Consider the following 19,155-nt stretch of genomic DNA (forward strand, 5'->3'; position numbering starts at 1 on the left):
ACCATAAGTTTTTAGACGCAATAACTTTTGCGCAAACCAATCAATATTACGCTTATTGGGATTTTTTTAACCAAAAATATGTAGCAGCATGCATACTAGCCTAAATCGATGAAGAATTTTTTATTTATGGTGAATGTTTTATAGCAAAAAATAAAAACTGCAGAGGTAATCACGAGCTCTATTTGGGGGGGGGGGGGAGGACATCAATTTTATTTTGGTGAACAGCGCCGCGCAATTGTCAGTTGACAAAACACAACTCTGTATCGCAAAAAATGGTCTGGTCAGAAGGTGGTTAAAACCTTCCGGGGCTGAAGTGGTTAAGTGAAAAAAGGTTGCAGACCCCCTGCTCTATTCTCAACCATAGATATAAACAAAAGCACAGGACCAAACTCTGGTGCAATTTCAGGAGGAGGAAAAAAAAAAAACTCAGTATGGTATGATACCTCTACATTCTTTCCCATAATTCCTTTTATAGCAAAACCATGGACCTGGTAGTGAGGCACTAGGGGCCACTCAATTCTAACTGCCCCCGGGCCAGAATAGTCAGCTCACAGTTCAACAGCAGCTCCTGATTATATATAAAATATAGTGTTAATAAATGATTATATATATATATATATTAGATAGATAGATAGGAGAGAGAGAGAGAGAGAGAGAGAGAGAGAGAGAGAGAGAGAGAGAGAGAGAGAGAGAGAGAGAGAGAGAGAGAGAGAGAGAGAGAGAGAGAGAGAGAGAGAGAGAGAGAGAGAGAGAGAGAGAGAGAGAGAGGGGGGGGGGGGGGGGGAGAGAGAGAGAGAGAGAGAGAGAGAGAGAGAGAGAGAGAGAGAGAGAGGTATAGGGAGAGAGAGAGGGGGAGAGAATGAGAGAGAGGGAGAGAACGAGAGAGAGCAAACGATAGAGATAGAGAGAGCAAACGATAGAGATAGAGAGAGCAAACGATAGAGATAGAGAGAGCAAACGATAGAGATAGAGAGAGCAAACGATAGAGATAGAGAGAGCAAACGATAGAGAGCAAACGATAGAGATAGAGAGCAAACGATAGAGAGAGAGAACGAACGATAGAGAGAGGGAGAGAACGATAGAGAGAGGGAGGGAGGGAGAGAACAAAAAAAAAAAGAACAATAGAGAGAGGGAGGGAGAGAACGGTAGAGAGAGGGAGAGAACGATAGAGAGAGGGAGGGAGAGAACGATAGAGAGAGGGAGGGAGAGAACGATAGAGAGAGGGAGGGAGAGAACGATAGAGAGAGGGGGGTAGAGAACGATAGAGAGAGGGGGGGAGAGAACGATAGAGAGAGGGGGGGAGAGAACGATAGAGAGAGGGGGGGAGAGAACGATAGAGAGAGGGGGGGAGAGAACGATAGAGAGAGGAAGGGAGAGAACGATAGAGAGAGGAAGGGAGAGAACGATAGAGAGAGAGAACAGTAGAGAGAACGATAGAAAGAGAGAACGAGAGCGCGCGCGAGAGAGAGAGAGAGAGAGAGAACGAGAGAGAAAAAGCGAGAGAGCGTGAGAGAGAATAATCCACAAGCTTCACAGACACAAACAACTGAATCTTAAATCACAAGCAGCCTGTGGCTTGAAGGCCGGAGGAACGGCGAGAAGGAGAGGGCGAAGGAATAGACGGCATGTGGGGAAAACTCTCAGCACGACACCGTATTAATGATTAAACAAGCCTATAGATGGATCAAACTATATAAGCAAAGGATAAGGAGCTACGGTAAGTCTATGTGCTATGGCCAGAAACACACACTGGGGGAGACTTACTAAAACTGTAGCACTCAGAATATGGTGAAGCTCTGCAGGGTAACCAATCAGCTTCTAACTTCAGCTTGTTCAATTAACCACTTGACCTCCAGAAGGTTTACCCCCCTTCATGACCAGGCTATTTTTTGAGATATGGCAATGCGTTACTTTAACGGACAATTGCGCGGTTGTGCGACGCTGTATACAAATAATATTGACGTCCCCTTTTTCCAACAAATAGAGCTTTCTTTTGGTGGTATTTGATCACCTCTGCGGTTTAAATTTGTTGCCTAAAAACAAAAAAACAGAAGAGCAACAATTTTGTAAAACAAATAAAAACTTAGTTTTTACTTTCTGCTATAAAAAAAAAATCTAATTTCTTCAAAGATTTAGGCCAACATGTATTCTGCTACATATTTTTGGTAAAAAAAAAATCCCAATAAGCGTAGAGTAGATTAAGTGCAAAATGTATACTATCATCCACAAACTATGGGATATTCTTATTTATTTAATAGTAATGGCGGCGAACAGCGACTTATAGCGGGACTGCGATATTGCGGCGGACATTCTGACACCAACACACTTTTTGGGGAATACATTTAAAGTAAAGGTGCGCTATAAAAGTATAACTTTAAGGTTTATCTAATCTCTTCTTCAAATTAAAGGTCTCATTAATGCTAAAGTTCACAAGGGTTGCTTGCCCCTGACCCCTGCTAACAGTCTCAGGCCCCGTACTCACGACCAAACATGTCTGCTGAAACTGGTCCGCAGACCAGTTTCAGCAGACATGTTTGACCGTGTGTTGGCCCGAGCGGACCATTTTCGGGCGGATCGGACAGGACATGTACGGTCGTCTGTACAGACCTACCGTACATGTCCTGCCGCCCGCCATCCCTCGCATGCGTCGAATGACTTCGACGCATGCGTGGAAGCATTTTAAAGGCGGGCCGCCCACGTCGCCGCGTTATTGTCACGGCGACACCGCGGACACGCCCCGCGTATTGTTTACGCGCGGACCTCTGTTCGATGGTGTGTATAGCCATCGAACAGAAGTCCCCGGGCAGACATGTCCGATGGAAACGGTCTGCAGACCGTTTTCATCGGACATGTCTGGCCGTGAGTACAAGGCCTCAGAGATCTCACCACATGGGTGGTCAGGGCTGACAGCACCACAGACCAAGGCTGTATGCTACAGGTCTGGGCTGTCTACAGATTGAAACTGCCTTCTAATCCCCTCCTTCCACTGGGAGATTGGTCCAACCACAAGCGTCAGACACTCTGTATCCATTGCCTATGTGTCAGGGCTGGGATCAGCCCTTCCTTCTCAGAGCTCTGTGCTCAGCTGTCGGTTAATTGCCAACTGTCAGACTTTGCACGTACCTGGACTGCGAGCCCAATGGAGCAGAGGAAGGTCTCCCGTACGGATCCGACTCGCCGCCCCCCATAGTGGAGACAGGAGGCATGGGAGTGAGGAAGGGTATGAGAGCCTGGAGGCTTGTTGCGGATGAGTGGTCCTGGAACTAGATGCAGCAGAGGTTGGTAGCCCGCTCGAACAGCAGGCAGGCTAGTAGGGCCACTGGAGAGTGGAGCTGGGCAGAAAGAGTAGAATGGTCGGGTCACAAGCAAGGTCGGCAATGGTCGGGCAGCGAGGTACAGTGGAGTAGGCAGGTGCAAGGTCAAAACAAGCCGAAGTCAGATGCAGGCGGAAGGCAAGGAGAATCCAGGTAAACAAGCCAAGGGCTCAGAAGGTCACGGTTCAGGCAGATAGCAGATATCAGGTAACAGGAAGGTGAAAGATTAGACAGCACCGGTCTGAAGTATTCCGGGGGTTTGAATGGACTGTTTGGTGCCAAGTGGCACATGCGCACGCGCCACGTGCACGCACCTACAATCCAAGGCGCGCACCCGCAGCTCGAGACGCGGACCAGTGCGCACAGAGTCATGCACATCAGCGTGCACCAATGCGACCAACACCACGTCCAGTAAGGCGAGTTCTCTGATACCAGCACTCTTCATTCTACAATGTCTCACTTGGTCTTCATTTCCTGCTCGTCAACTATCTCCGCTAGCTATTTAAACTGTATGGATCAGATCTTCTGTGCCTTCGCCTTGGTCAACATATTCAAACTCTCTCTGCTGTGTTTTCCTGTGAAAGACTTTTGCTTGGCTGACTTCCCTTCTGGTTCCTGATTCTGTTTGCTGCACCCGACTTCGCTGATCTCTGGACTCCTGTTTCTCTGGCTTGTTCTGACAACCCGTCCTGGTTACCAAATTCTGGCTATGTTTTGACTACGTTTGCACTGTTTATACCTTTTTACCATTTTATTAAATAGTGTGATTTTTACTGCACTTCTGTCTCATTCTGATCCATGGTTCCTGACACCATGTCAACTCAGCCTAGCAGTGTCGAAAACCTGCAGAATACAATGTTACAAATCTCTCCTACTGCTCTTTTGGAGTTCTCCTTTAAGACAAACCGATAAATGCGCTGACCCCAATCACAAAATTCCATCACCCCACTTAGCCAGCCTTTAAAAGGCTTCGTTTCAGCTCCGCTTCCTTCTCAATGCACTGAGAACATCATTTAAATTGCACTTCCAATTAAGTTTTGATTATGCAAATGAGCCTTAATTAACCCGTCAGGGTCAGCAGATATAGTCTGTCAAAACACAGTGGGCAAGTTTCATTTAATCTGACAATCCGACTTATTCGATCTCCACGGGCAACACAAAAGTACCAATTTGTGATCAGCAGGTATTTAAAACTCATTATTTTGCAGCTTCACACGTGGCAGGTGGGCTGGCATTTTATGGGAATAAATATATTGGAATGCATAAATGGATTTAAACACGCTGGAGTTAAAGGGGCAGGACATCTCTAAAGGAACCATTTGTGGGGATAAGTAAACCTGCCTGCCGCATTGGCTGTGCAATCAAGCAGAATTCTTGCTGTGACCAGGGTGCTACTAACAACCAGGGTCAAAGTGAGGGGCCCGGGACCTCCGGGATCCAGTCTCTGGACTGGTGATCACTGTCATTTAAATATAAAAAGAAAAAAAAATTCGCTAACCTAAGTGATTCAAAATGACAGTGTGCAGCAGCTCCCAATAGCCTAAATACTTAAAAGCTCCAAATGAGTGAATAAAAAGAAAAAAGCGTGCATACACTAAAAAAAATATATACCGTATATATTATACATATGCAAAAAAAGCTAGTGTACAGAAATATATTCATAAATACCCATCAAAGTGCAATATGGAAAAATATATTTAAAAATATATTGGAATGACTATATACAAATAAATCTATAAATCACTAAAAGTCCATATAAATAACCACGTTCTGAAAAAGCATAAAATCTTGGGATATTTTGATATTCCAATACTCCGTTCAAGGATATGATATCAAAGCCGCTTACCAGATTCGTGGGATCTCAGGTGATAGAGATCAAAAGTGCTTGTGCATCAGCCTACCAGCAGGAGTGTAATCCACCTGTGATCTTCAGAGAAAAGGTATTCCACCAGCCACAATCTCCGCTCCCAGTTGATGCCTTGTATGGGGAAACGCGTTAGGTGGAGCATAGCCTGTGACATCATCACGCTGAACAGCAGGATGGCTTGAACTGTGGCTGTTTTAATTTGTTCTCTTATCGTGTTTTTATGGATGTAAAGATTTTGTTGCCTTTTTGAAAATACATTTATTTTGCGACATACTACACCATGAAGCCCTCTTCTTTCCTCCATTAAACAAAACTTTCCAGGGATATGTGCTATAAGATCTCTTTCGAAACCGAATATCCTGTTGTGGCTGGTGGAATACCTTTTCTCTGAAGCAGATCAAAAAGGTGGAATACACTCCTGCCAGTAGGCTAATGCACAAGCACTTTTGATCGCCATCACCTGAGATCCCACAAATCTGGTAAGCGGCTTTGATATCGTATCCTTGATCAGAGTATTGGAATATCAAAATATCGGAAGATTTGATGCCATTTCAGAATGTGGTTATTTTGTGATATTTATATTGACATTTACTGATTTATATATAGTCATTCCAATATATTTTTTGATACATTTTTCCATATTTCACTTTGATGGGTATTTCTGAATATATTTTTGTGCACTAGTCTTTTTTTGCACATACAGTGGAACATTGGATTACCAGCACAATCCGTTCCAGGAGAATGCTCGTAATCTAAAGTACTCACAAATCAAAGTGAGTTTCCCCATTGAAGTTAATGGAAACGAAAATAATTTGTTCCGCATTGACTTCAATGACATGCAATACCGCATGCGGCAAGAGGCGGGGGGGGGGGGGGGGGGGGTCGCCGGAGATCCTCCGAAAAGTTCGGAAAGGACCGAGGACAGTTCGGCTGACCTCGGCAAACCTCGGAAAGACTGCTTTGACAAGCCTTTCCAAGGTCAAACTGTCCTCGGGCCTTTCCGAACGGCGACAATCGGCGCCGTTCGGCTCTGGCGCCCCCCCACCTCAGGCCAAAAGCGGTACTGCAAACCTCTTTGGCCTGAATCCTGCTCGTTTTGCAGCTTTTTAGAAATGCAGTGCTCGTATTGCGAATCGCTCGTTAACTGCGTTACTCGCAATCCGAGGTTCCACTGTGTGTATATTATATTATATTATATTATATATACATATACACACACACTATTTTTTTTTGTGTATGCACACTTTTTTCTTTTTATTCGATCACTGTCATTTGACCATAGTCATCTCACACAGTGATGATATGCCTGAACATTGCTCTGCCAAAAGATCTGTCTTCCTCTGCCCCTCACTGATAAGAGGCAGAAAACTGAAATCCAATATACTGTAGTTAAGCACTTAGTAGCCAACTGAGGATAATTTAATGAGAAAACTACATTGATAAAAAACAGTTCAAGCTGAATTATAGTAAAATAGGAATCAACCATTTCCCTGCCAAACAGCAACAGTGCCTCTGATATACTTCCCTTTCCAGCAGAAAACGCTGAGAGCTTCAGAAAAAATATTTAGCAAAATATTCCCAACGACCCTATTCCTGAAGGTGGCTGTAGACTGCGTGTGCAATCATTAGTCAAATTGAAATTTTTGTGGATTAATTTTTATTATTTCATAACTACAGCGCTCTCGGTCAATCCAAAATGATAATAAATCTCAAACCTGAATATTTAAGAAAGTAAAAGTGAGGGTTTGGCTTTCTTAGGAGAAGATCTATGTGTGCGCAATTATTCGGCAACTATTAGTGTGCAGAATTATTATGTAACCAAATAAAAAATTCCCCATCTCACTTGTTTATTTTCATCTGTTAAAGTGAGAATAATAAAAAAAAAAAACTCAAAAATTTATAAACATTTCTGAAATTTAAAAAAAAAAAAAAACGGTGACCAAAATAACCACTCTTCTTAAAGCGGAGGTCCGCCGATTATTTTAATTTTTTAAGTCAGCAGCTACAAATACTGCAGCTGCTGACTTGTAAAATAAGGACACTAAGGGCTGTTTCACACGGGCGGCCCGTTCAGGTCCGCCTGCCAGTTTTTTAGGAGGACCTGAACGGGCGCATTGTGCTCCTCTATGGAGCCGCGGATGTCAGCGGTGACATGCCCGCTGACATCCGACCTGCTCCGATCCGCCAAAGTGTGACGGAGGAAAAACCTACTTTTCCATCCGTCTGGCGGATCGGATCAGGGGAAAGCGGAGAAAAGACAGGGCGGTGCCTGAACAGTGTGCGGGGACCGCCCTGTCATCCGCCGGCTCAGCGGGGATCAATGGAGAGATCCCCGCTGAGCAAGCAGAGGTTCGCGGTGCGGATCATTACTGATCCGCCCCATGTGAAAGGGGCCTTACCTGTCCAGCGTGCCCGCGACGTCGGCACGAAGCCTATCTACCACTCGGCTCTCGGATGCTGCTGCCGCAATCTTCGGTAAGGGGATCAGGAAGTAAAGCCTTTGCGGCTTGACTTCCTGGTTCCCTACTGTGCATGCGCGAGTCACGCTGCACGATCTGAATGGTCCCTCGCTGTCTTCTGGGACCTGTGTGTTTCGCAGAAGACAGCGAGGGGGCACCGGACGTGGCGTAGATAATGTGGCCATCTTCGCCCAGAAGTCTTAGACAGGTATCTGCTCCCCCTTCCCCCCCTGAAAGGTGCCAAATGTGACACTGGAGGGGGAGGGGAGGAATCTGGACAGCAGAGGTTCCATTTTTGTATGGACCTCCGCTTTAAAGCCTTATGTCTGCCCTCACCCATGGGCATGAAGCAGTTATGAAACCTTTGCTGCCTCGGTCCCTCTGTCAGAAGCCAACAAACACTAATTGCGTGCGCAGCTCGTCATAAAGACAGCGGGATCTGCTCCACTACTTTCAAAGACAGGACATTGATTGTAGCTGTAAAATCTAGGCTTTGTAATAAAACTGCCAAGCGGACCGCGAAAGCGCCCGTGTTTCTGAAATTATAAAATACAAGTGTTTCTATAATTAAATGCCCCCGGATTGCGGTTTTTTTTTTTATTGGCCGGGGAACACAGAAAGTGGGCACATAAAGTAATTTGCTTTTTAACTGAAACTCTGACACGTCCTTGTTTATCCGATAATGCTATGCTGCTCTTCTCTGTAGCTCAGAAAGCACAAGCACTGCACATCAGAGGTAGGTTGTATTGGTGCAATACCTAAGCCTTGTATTCTGATCTCCTTGGCTCTAGGCGCTCCCTTGGAGCTCTGAAGGCTATCCAGGGCCTGTTCACACTTTTCCTACAGCAGGGGTCGACAAAATCCGGGCGCCAGGTTGCAATTGCGACAAGAAATTGTGACCTGGCGCCCGCCGTGGGCGGTAATTGAGGCCGCGGCTTTGTGGCCTCAATTACCGGCCGTGACGGGGGCGCACGGAGGCACAGGATCCTGTGTCTCCATGCGCCCCCACCTCCCCCACCGCGCGATTGTGGTGGGCCCGCGACGGCCGGTAATTGAGGCCGCGGCTTTGCGGCCTTGTGAAGTCCCAAGCTCTTCCTTCTGTGAGCTGGCTCCATCTGGTTGTGGCCATTGGCATTACAAGTTAAACAGCTTTCTAATGTGTAATCTTTCACTATTTTCACTGCCATCTCCTTCCCTCTAAGTAGAACCCCCAAACATTATATATATTTTTTATTCTAACACCCTAGAGAATAAAATGGTGATCGTTGCAATACTTTCTGTCACGCCGTATTTGCGCAGCGGTCTTACAAGACAACATTAAAGTTATCCCATTTTTTTTTATTGTGAAAGATAATGTTACGCCGAGTAAATTGATACCCAACATGTCACGCTTCAAAATTGCATCCGCTCGTGGAATGGCGACAAACTTTTACCCTTTAAAATCTCCATAGGCGACGTTTAAAAAAATCTACAGGTTGCATGTTTTGAGTTACAGAGGAGGTCTAGGGCTAGAATTATTGCTCTCGCTCTAACGATGGCGACGATACCTCATGTGTGGTTTTAATACCGTTTACATATGCGGGCGCTACTCATGTATGTGTTCGCTTCTGCGTGCGAGCTCGTCGGGAGGGGGCGCGTTTTCTGGCTCCTAACTTTTTTAGCTGGCTCCTAGATTCCAAGCAAATTTGTCAAACCCTGTGCTACAGTAAAGCACATTCAAAATAATTCTAAATGCAATATAGGGAAAGTCCACTGCTGGATCATTTGGAGCACTGCCTGCAGGTGGAGCAGATGATTAGGCGAGTACATGTCAGGGCTGGGCTCAGCCTTTCCTTCTGGGAGCTGGCCGCTCAGCTGTCAGCTAATTGCCAGCTCCTATCTCTCCACAGTGACTCACCTGTTGATAAATCTGCTCGTCAGTCCTGCCTACTTAAGAGCCGGTTCACACTGGGGCGGCACGACTTATCAAGTGACTCAGCAAGGCGATCTGTACGCGACTTGCAAAATGACTTCTTTATTGAAGTCAATGCAAGTCGCCCTGAAGGCGCCCCAAAGTCGTACAATAACCTTTTTCGCTCCTATTAGAACGGTTCCATAGTACAGAACGGAGCGCGACTTGTCAGGCGGCTAAGTCGCCTAACGAGTCACCCCTGTGTGAACCGTCTCCAAGCCTTCCAGTTCAGATGATCTCTGCCTTCGCCTTGGTCAACATCACAGAGAACTTTCTCCTGCATTCCTGTTGAAGACTTTGCTTGGCTGACATCCCTTCTGACTCCCTGACCTTTGGCTTGGCTGACTATCCGATCCGGTTCCTGAACTCTGGCTTTTTATTATTATTATTATTATTAATAAACAAGTGTGATATAACTGTACTTCTGTCTCTGTCTGATTCATGGTTTCTGACAGTACAACTGTTTCTCCTCTTCCCCAAATGAAACAAGCTATTAAAGTCTTCCCTGTCCCTGCTGAAGAAAAGCATCCCCACAACATGATGCTGCCACCACCATGTTTCACAGTGGAGTTGGTGTGTTCAGGGTGATGTGCAGTGTTAGTTTTCCCCCACATATAGCGTTTTACTTTTAGGCCAAAAAGAAAATTTTGGTCTCATCTGACCAGAGCACTTTCTTTCACATGTTTGCCGTGTCCCCTCCCCCACATGCCTTCTCACAAACTGCAAACAGGACTTCTTATGTCTTTCTTTCACCAATGTCTTTCTTCTTGTCACTCTTCCATAAAGGGCAGATTTGTGGAGAGACCACTAATAGTTGTCCTGTGGACAGATTCTCCCCCCTGAGCTGTGGATCTCTGCAGCTCCTCCAGAGTTACCATGGGCCTCTTGGCTGGACCTTCTTCCATATGTTTGCAGTGTCCCCCACATGGCAGTACAGTCCATATGCCTACCATCGAGTGGATCCTGTAGGAGAGCCTTGGGAATATCCTGACCAGGGTGTTTGGCCAGGTGCCCATCTGACCTCTCTTTGATTAAAAGGATCCAATGAATTTGGCAAGTTTGCATCTTTACTGAGGTAGTGGGGTCACATTTTGGGAGACCTGAATGGTGATTGGATGTTCACTATTTATACATTTTTGACTGAACACTTCTGAAAAGGATCTTTCCTAATTTTCACACACTTCATAATTAAAAAACAACTTTTTGTTAATTTTTTACATACTTTCTTGCATTTTTGTGCACTTTACTCTTGTGTTTAGACTTGGACTGTGTTGTGCACAGGTGTTATATAATAGATTATATGATATTTATATTATCATAGTATTACTCAGTTTTACTTGGAATCATTTTGATTCATATGTTCTGATTATCACTGCCCCTTTTTTTTATATATTTAAAAAAATAAAAAATAAAACTTCAATCTTTATAACCACTTCAATTTTATTGCATGAAAAAAGCAGCACTGTGGCTTAAGAGTCAGCATTCCTGCCTTGCAGCACTAGGGTCCTTGATTCCAATTCCAACCAGGACCCCAGTCACACTATTCCTATAGTAACGCACATGATCTTTACTGCATGAAAAAAGCAGAACAGTGGCTTAGGGGGGCTCTTTTACTGACCCTTAAAAAAGGACTCCACTGAGGCAAGCCTATTCGTTGGAGAATAATCTGTAGTTCTCAGGAGGCACAAGTTGTAGTAGTATATGTTTTACGTACATTTTACTACATGTTGTAGGAGAATTGATAAATAAAAATACTCAAGGCTATGGTCAATAATGACAAAAAAAATCTTCTTTGCTTTTACTTACCAGCTGTAAAATCTCCAGTTAGGTCTATAAAAGCGTGAGAATGAGGAATGACCATCGGACGTGTTGTATTCAGGTTTGCTGTCACGGTCAAGCTTCTACAAAAAAAAAGAGAAAATGTAAAATTCTACATAATGCTGAATTTTATCCAGTGAGGACAGGTAAATACATTGTAAGAAGGCACTTATATACTAAGGACTTTTTGATTCATTGTGGTCCATCACACTTTAATTTGTTCCCCTTCATCCCAATATACACTCTAAAAAAAATCATCATCAGTCTTCCATACCTTGCACTAATCAGAATCAGACAGAGACAGATGTACGTAAGGTAAGTTAAATTACTCTATAATGATATACTATATCTGTGCTATATCCTGGCTGGAGGAACGTAAACAAGAGACTTGTATGGCTCTGCTTGCTACCCTAAAATAAAGACTATACTGCAAGTCTTTGGGTTGGGGACTATACCCCACGTCTTTTGGTTGGGTGCCATACCCCACGTGGGTTGGGGACCATACCCCACGTCAACGTCCGCAGATTGACACGATCCGGGGATTGAGCCCATAGGAAAGGCTGACGCTTCGGCCTAGCTCCGGAGCGGCGGCCATCTTGGTACACCCGGCAGCGGACTAGGTGAGCTTCCCAGAGCGGGGCGGTCTGGGGAGGTGCGGACGTTGCAGTGGGGGAGATGACGCGGACGTTGCAGTGGGAGAGATGACGCGGACGTTGCAGTGGGGGAGATGATGCGCACGTTGCAGTGGGGGAGATGACGCGGACGTTGCAGTGGGGGAGATGTGGATATTACAGTGGGGGGAGATGTGGATATTACAGTGGGGGGGGGGGGTGTGGACATTACAGTGGGGGCTATATATGGTGCTGATCCTAAAAATGATCCGGTCCGTGGCTCTGATCCGAGGAACGATCATAACCGTGAGTTTTTTGATCCCTTGCACCCCTAGTGTTTCTGTAATATTATTGTACCAAATACCTTCAGTAGCCCCCCCCCCCCCCCCCCCCCCCCCTCTGCAGTGCTCGAAGCGGGGAAGAGAGCTCCGGCGGGTCGCGGAAGTACAGAGCGGAGCTAGAACTAAGGCATTTGGTACATTTATATTACAGAAACATACACATTTTACATTATATACTATTGTAATAGAGTGGATTATAGGATTGTACAAGCATTTTAACTTGGTTCACACTGGAGATTACCGACAGGCAGGGAGGGGGAGAGAAGACAGCACATTACATGGTAAGACCTACCTCGAAAATAAGCCCTACTGTGTCTTTTGTTGTCAAAATTAATATAAGACCCAGGTTTATTTTCGGGGAAACACGGTAGTTAGTCAGGTTAAAAAAAAAAAAGTCCGTCTAGTTTAACCAACTGAAAAAATGTATACAACGTTCAGACAACATTTTATTGTTGTGCATAGACAATGCATGAAAAGAAAAAACTTTACAATTAAAGAAAAAAAAAATAGTGACTTGTAAGAGAGGATTGGGAAATGTGTAGCCAACTGGAAAGGCTCAGGCTGCACAACAGGAAAGACACATAGGTAGATTCACAAAGAGTTAGGCCGACTTATCAGTAGATAAGTCGACCTAACTCTGAATCTACGCCGGCGTTTAAGTGTATGCTCAAACAGAGATACGCTTAAACAAAGCTAAGATAGGACGGCTTGTGCCGTTCTATCTTAGCTTGCAACTTTTTGGATGGCCGCTAGGTGGCGCTTCCATTGCGGCCGGCGTAGATTATGTAAACGAGCTTTTACGCCGATTCCCGAACGTACACGAGCCCGCCGCAGTCGATTAACGTTGTTTCCGTAAGGCCTTAGGCGGCCTAAAGTTATTCCACCTATGAGGTGGAATAACAATATTAAAGTATGGCCGCCGTTCCCGCCGCGAGGTTCGAAATTTTTACGTCGTTTGCGCAAGTCGTCCGCGAACCGGGAGTTACGTCGTTTACGTCCGCGTCGAAATCAATAGGCCCGTACGGCGTACTTAGCCGCAATGCGCCCCTGGGAAATGTAGGCGCCCGGCGCATGCGCAGTAAGCAAAAACGTCAAAAAACGTGAGGTCAAGCCTCATTAGCATTAAACACGCCCCCCCCCAACCCATTTGAATTAGGCGCCCTTACGCCCGCCATGTTTACACTACGCCGCCCTAAGTAAGGAGGTAAGTGCTTTCTGAATCATGTACTTTCCTCTCTTACTTAAGGCGGCGTAGTGAAAACACGCTAGGCTACGCCGACCTTAATTTTAGGCACCCCTACGTGAATCTACCTAAGAGTTCTTACATCAAGCGAGCACCGAGGTGAACCTACTTTTCGGTCCAGTGTATACATTTCCCGCAGTAAGCACGATGGAGCAAGGAAGAAGCCAAATGCGCCTTTAACCGTATCGCAGGAAAATAAAATTGCTACTGCGGAAAATCCCCCCTCACCCCAGTCTCCCTCATCCAACATAATGAGCCGATAATGAAAAGCTTCTAATATTCACTTATAGGAACCCTAGAAGGAGAATACGCTCAAGGCAAATACATTTTCTCTGAGATGCTGCATGAACGGGTTTGATTTATGCTCACAGTACGTACGACTTCAAAAAACGCTTCATGCAGTAAATATCCCATCAATTCTGGGAAGGCGGCGAGGCTCGAGCATAACGAGGACAGAGCTGTGAGAAAAACAAGTTAGGAGAAGGAACAAGAGGGAGCTGTCACAGGGAGTTTAATGTATCGAAGTACAAGAAGCGATCTGATCTTCATTAGAATAGATTACCCAGCCTGCAACTGCAGCAGGGAAACATGACAGTGATGAGAGCGCGGCGATGACGGCTGACCGGGGTACGGCCTAAAAAATGCACAAGTTTTTAAAGAGCACCTATTGTGAGGAAACACAATGCAGTGAGGGGGGCCGGTGTTGTATCTGGTTCAACCTAGAGGTCGACCGATATGGGTTTTTCTCTGGCCGATATCTAGAAATTGGGGCGGCCGATATATGATGCCCATTTTTGTGGGCGATATTTTTCTTTTTTTAAAACACACCTCACCCACTCCACTCCTTCCTGCTTGCTCCTGTCACTCTAGCACAAACTTGGTGTCCTCAGTACAGATGGTACTGGTTGGAACTGGCAGATGGCACTGGCAGGTGGCACTGATTGGCACTGGTAGGTGGCTCTGGTTTGGAACTGACAGATGGCGATATTGGCACTGACAGATGGCACTGGTTTGGAACTGACAGATGGCCTTATTGGCACTAGCAGTGGCACTGGTTTGGAGCTGACAGATGGCCCTATTGGCACTAGCAGGTAGCACTGGTTTGGAGCCGACAGATGGCACTGGTTTGGAACTGACAGATGGCACTGATTGTCACTGGTAGGTGGCACTGGTTTGGAACTGACAGATGGCCTTATTGGCACTAGCAGGTGGCACTTGTTTGGAGCTGACAGATGGCACTATTGGCACTAGCAGGTGGCACTGGTTTGGAGCCGACAGATGGCACTGGTTTGAAACTGACAGATGGCACTGGCACTTGGAACGGGTTGACACTGGCAGGTGGCACTGGCGGGTGACACTGGCTGGCACTGACAGGTGGCGGTGGCACTGGCAGGTTTCACACTGAGCCAAGTGTAACTGTGTGAAACTGACAAGTAACAGAAAGGAGAGAGCGAGAGTGCTGTCAGAATTCAGCTTGATGTGGGGGTGGGCGGGACCCAGCAGCTATATTACACCAGCCAATGGGGTGGGCGGGACCCAGCAGCTATATTACACCAGCCAATGGGGTGGGCGGGACCCAGTAGCTATATTACACCAGCCAATGGGGTGGGCGGGACCCAGCAGCTATATTACACCAGCCAATGGGGTGGGCGTGACCCGGGTGGGCGGGACCCAGCAGCTATATTACACCAGCCAATCATTGGGCTGCTTAAGAAAGGGGCGGACCACATACACGTAGCGGCCTGCCCAGATACCATCCCATGGGCTGGCGTTTGATAGCTGCTGGGTCCCACACACCCCGGCCGGGTCCCACCCACCCCCGACATCAAGCTCAATTCTGACAGCTCCTCTTTCTCGTCTCTGTTACTGGTCAGTTTCACACAAGCGACATTTGATGCTCGCCAGAGCCGCTGAGTGTGGAGGGAGGTAGGGGGAGGAACAGCGGTGTTAAATATCGGCCTAATTTTGATAATAATCGGCCGATGCCGATTTATCAAAACGGACAAATATCAGCCGGCCTCTAGTTGATTATGAGAACGAGAGAGAGAACGAGAGAGAGAACGAGAGAGAGAACGAGAGAGAGAGAGAACGAGAACGAGAGAGAGAACGAGAGAGAGAACGTGAGGGAGTACGAGAGAGAGAACGAGAGAGAGAACGAGAGCGAGAACGAGAGCGAGAACGAGAACGAGAGAGAGAGCGAGAACGAGAGCGAGAACGAGAGAGAGCGAGAACGAGAGAGAGAGAGAACGAGAGAGAGAGAGAACGAGAGAGAGAGAGAACGAGAGAGAGAGAGAACGAGAGAGAGAGAGAGAGAACGAGAGAGAGAGAGAGAGAACGAGAGAGAGAGAGAGAGAACGAGAGAGAGAGAGAACGAGAGAGAGAGAGAGAGAACGAGAGAGAGAAAGAGAGAGAGAACAAGAGTACGAGAGAGAAAGAGAACGAGAGAGAGAACAAGAGTACGAGAGAGAAAGAGAACGAGAGAGAGAGAGAGAGAGAACGAGAGAGAGAGAGAGAGAGAACGAGAGAGAGAGAACGAGAGAGAGAGAACGAGAGAGAGAGAACGAGAGAGAGAGAACGAGAGAGAGAGAGAAAGAAAGAGGGAGAGAACAAGAGTACGAGAGAGAAAGAGTACGAGAGAGAGAACAAGAGTACGAGAGAGAGAGAACAAGAGAGAGAGAACGAGAGAGAGAACAAGAGAGAGAGAACGTGAGAGAGAACGAGAGAGAGAAAACGAGAGAAAAAGAACGAGAGAGAGAGAGAGAGAGAGAGAGAGAAAGAGAGAGACAAGAGAAAGAGAGAGAGAGAGAGAGAGAGAGAGAGAGAGAGAGAGAGAGAGAGAAAGAGAGAACGAGAGAACGAGAGAACGAGAGGAAAAGGAAAGGAAAGAAAAGAAAAGAAAGGGGGCAGGGCGTAGAGGATAAAAAAAATACGAACTATTGATATTTATGAGGAGAAAAAACAGATATATTGTTTGAATTTTATTGTTTCTATTCATTTCATGAGAATTTGGATCATATTATTCATCAATACCCGTCTCTCTGTCCTTCAGTATTATTGGGACCCCTCACTCTCACTCAGTCTGTATGAAAACATGTTGAAGATACGATTGGCTTATGACTTTAGCTGCCTATGAGCTTTGATAAATGTGACATTTGGTTTTCAGTGAAGAGATTTATCTTTTCATCATATACTCAGCTCTGTATTACATTTACTCTGACGGAAACCTGTAACCCCCCCCCCCCCTTGTATAATATGTTTTTCTCCAGGTTTACTATAAAGGTGATAATTCCAATATTCATGAACCCCCCTTTATTAGTGGAAGAGTCAGGAACGTTATCGGCCTTTTCTAGATTCGAACATTACGTACCACAATACTTAACAAGAAAACGGGGCAACCATACAACTTGAGGAAACATCCAGAGTTATGACATTTCATGTAGTCCGCATTTAATTCAGATCATGTGATAAATTTCTCTCCTGGAATTTCTGGTGTTTTTGGCTTTAAATTCCCCGAGACGCAGTCTATGGGAAGACAGCGGGATTCCATCTAAGGGAGATCTGATTGACTTCTCGGATTTTAATCGAGTGCTCTCACCGTGGCAGTAACGAGAAGAACAGCAGCCCAGGGGAAATAAAGAAGACGCTGTGTATTGGAAGAGGCTTCTTGTGTACGTGCGAGGGCCCCGTAGATGCGGAATGCATTATGTAGGAGCTGTCACCGGGCCGCTAGCATCTACAGCGAGAGGTGTGCGCGCGCGGCTCCCACTGAAACATTGCTGCACATAAATAGATTAGCTGCAATTCATTACAGGCGACAAGTGACTTGCGATTCCTCTTTTACCAAAACAACGGGTGGCCTGCCAGACGCTGCTGAAAAGAAATGCTAGTTTTGTGTATAAAGGAGAATATCAGGCAAGTGTTTATGTCTCCACTTAGAGGGCCCCACTTTCAGTGCCCAGTCATTGGAGTTGGATTCGCTTTTGGCAAATTATTCATGGAATTGGCTATTTTAGGTTAGAAGGGTTGTGAAGGTAGAAATTATTTTCCTAAATAGCTTCCTTTACCTTAGTGCAGTCCTCCTTCACTTACCTCATGCTAGTGCATGAGATAGGTAAATAACCTGTCACTCACAGCAAGGGGGCGGAACGGACTAAGGTTTTTGTCATGGATAGGCAATAGTCTGGCAGCTTACCCGTTTCCATCTGTCCATTAAGAGGCCTGACTCTGTTCTGGTTCCCTTCTTATCTCCTCTACTTCCTGTATGGCCCCACCCAGGCCATCTCAGGAAGTCTATATTAACTGTTGCACTACAGGCCTGCAGTGCTGTTTAACAGTGTTGTTTGCTTAAGTTCGTCTGCAGTGTGCTACGATTATCTTCCTGTGTACCGTTTTTGGCTCGTCCCTGACTTCTCCCGTTTGCCTGTGCCCTTGACCTTTTGCCTGTCTCTCGGTTACCCTAGTCTGCCTGTTGCCCTGACCTCGGCTTACCCATCACTACCGTTTGTCCTGCTTGCTGCTTCCCCTCTCTCTCTGCGGAGTGTGGCCTAGGGGATCCCAGGGGTCGCGACCTGGATCCAACTGCAGCGAAGGCCATCCTCACCACTAGAGGCTCTGGTGAACACAAAGCTGGGTCTTAGACTGCGCGCCCTGGGCGATCTTGGTTTCACGCTTCCCCTCTGATAGCAGCAGTTGGCTATAGGGTTCACTACCCTATGGTGCATCCCTGACCCCAACAGGGTGCACTTGTCACCTGGCCACAGGTGACCTGACAGTTTTTCTCTGGAAGTCCGTTTTATTTCACTGAACAATTAAAGAGGATTGCTCAGAGTTGGATTAACTCTGTGTGGCGAGACTGGGCCCAGATGATAGGAAATCTTATACTATACATTGTGACATCAAAAAAAAAAAAAAAACTTTAAATGAACCTATTTAGAAAAAAAAAAAAAAACACCTTTACAACCCCTTTAAACAGGATAATGACAAATTTATTTTTATCTTTTCTTCCGATTTTATAAATGATCCCTAACCTCCAAAAACGTTAAAACTTCCATGTCTCCTCATCGGGTTGCTGAGATGTAAAAGCCGACACTTTTACGACACTGTCGTGTTGGAAAGCGTGGCCCCGGGACTTGTGTGTTAGGGGAGGGAGCGAAAATTTCCTTTAGATAATTTTAATGGCAGCATTAAATCCCAGAGATCACAGACGTCCATTAGGTAGACATCAGAGATGATGCAAGGTGAGGCATTTCATAATGCATTAAAAGAACAGCGTTTTCATATGATCTTACCCGCCGTATGTGATGACAGGAGTCGGGCTACCAGTAGGCACTCCGAGGATATCAGGAATCATGTCTCCATTAAAGCTGAAAGAGCCAAAAGAAAAATAACATAAATAGTGTGGAGTGGCTTCAGATGTTCTTGAAGAAAGTCCGACATATAGAGCACGTCATAAGAGGTGTCTGATCCCAGAATGGGAGGCAAATCAGACAACGGGGAAGTGCATCTCTAGCCAAGCATCAAAATACCCGGCATGGATTCCTGAGCCTAGATA

General features: G+C 45.9%; 1 protein-coding gene across 1 annotated transcript in view; it reads right to left on the minus strand.

Moving 5' to 3' along the window:
- The window catches only part of ITFG1 (integrin alpha FG-GAP repeat containing 1), a 207,290-nt gene that overhangs the window by 173,324 nt on the left and 14,811 nt on the right, over positions 1–19,155 (minus strand). The window contains exons 5-6 of the mRNA XM_040329507.1: positions 18,893–18,967; positions 11,398–11,492 (exon numbers count right to left, since the gene is read on the minus strand). Of these exons, the coding sequence (XP_040185441.1) occupies positions 11,398–11,492; positions 18,893–18,967 (170 nt within the window). The remainder of the gene's footprint in view (positions 1–11,397; positions 11,493–18,892; positions 18,968–19,155) is intronic.

The sequence above is a fragment of the Rana temporaria genome, chromosome 11 (genome assembly GCF_905171775.1).
Source record: "Rana temporaria chromosome 11, aRanTem1.1, whole genome shotgun sequence".
NCBI lineage: Eukaryota > Metazoa > Chordata > Amphibia > Anura > Ranidae > Rana > Rana temporaria.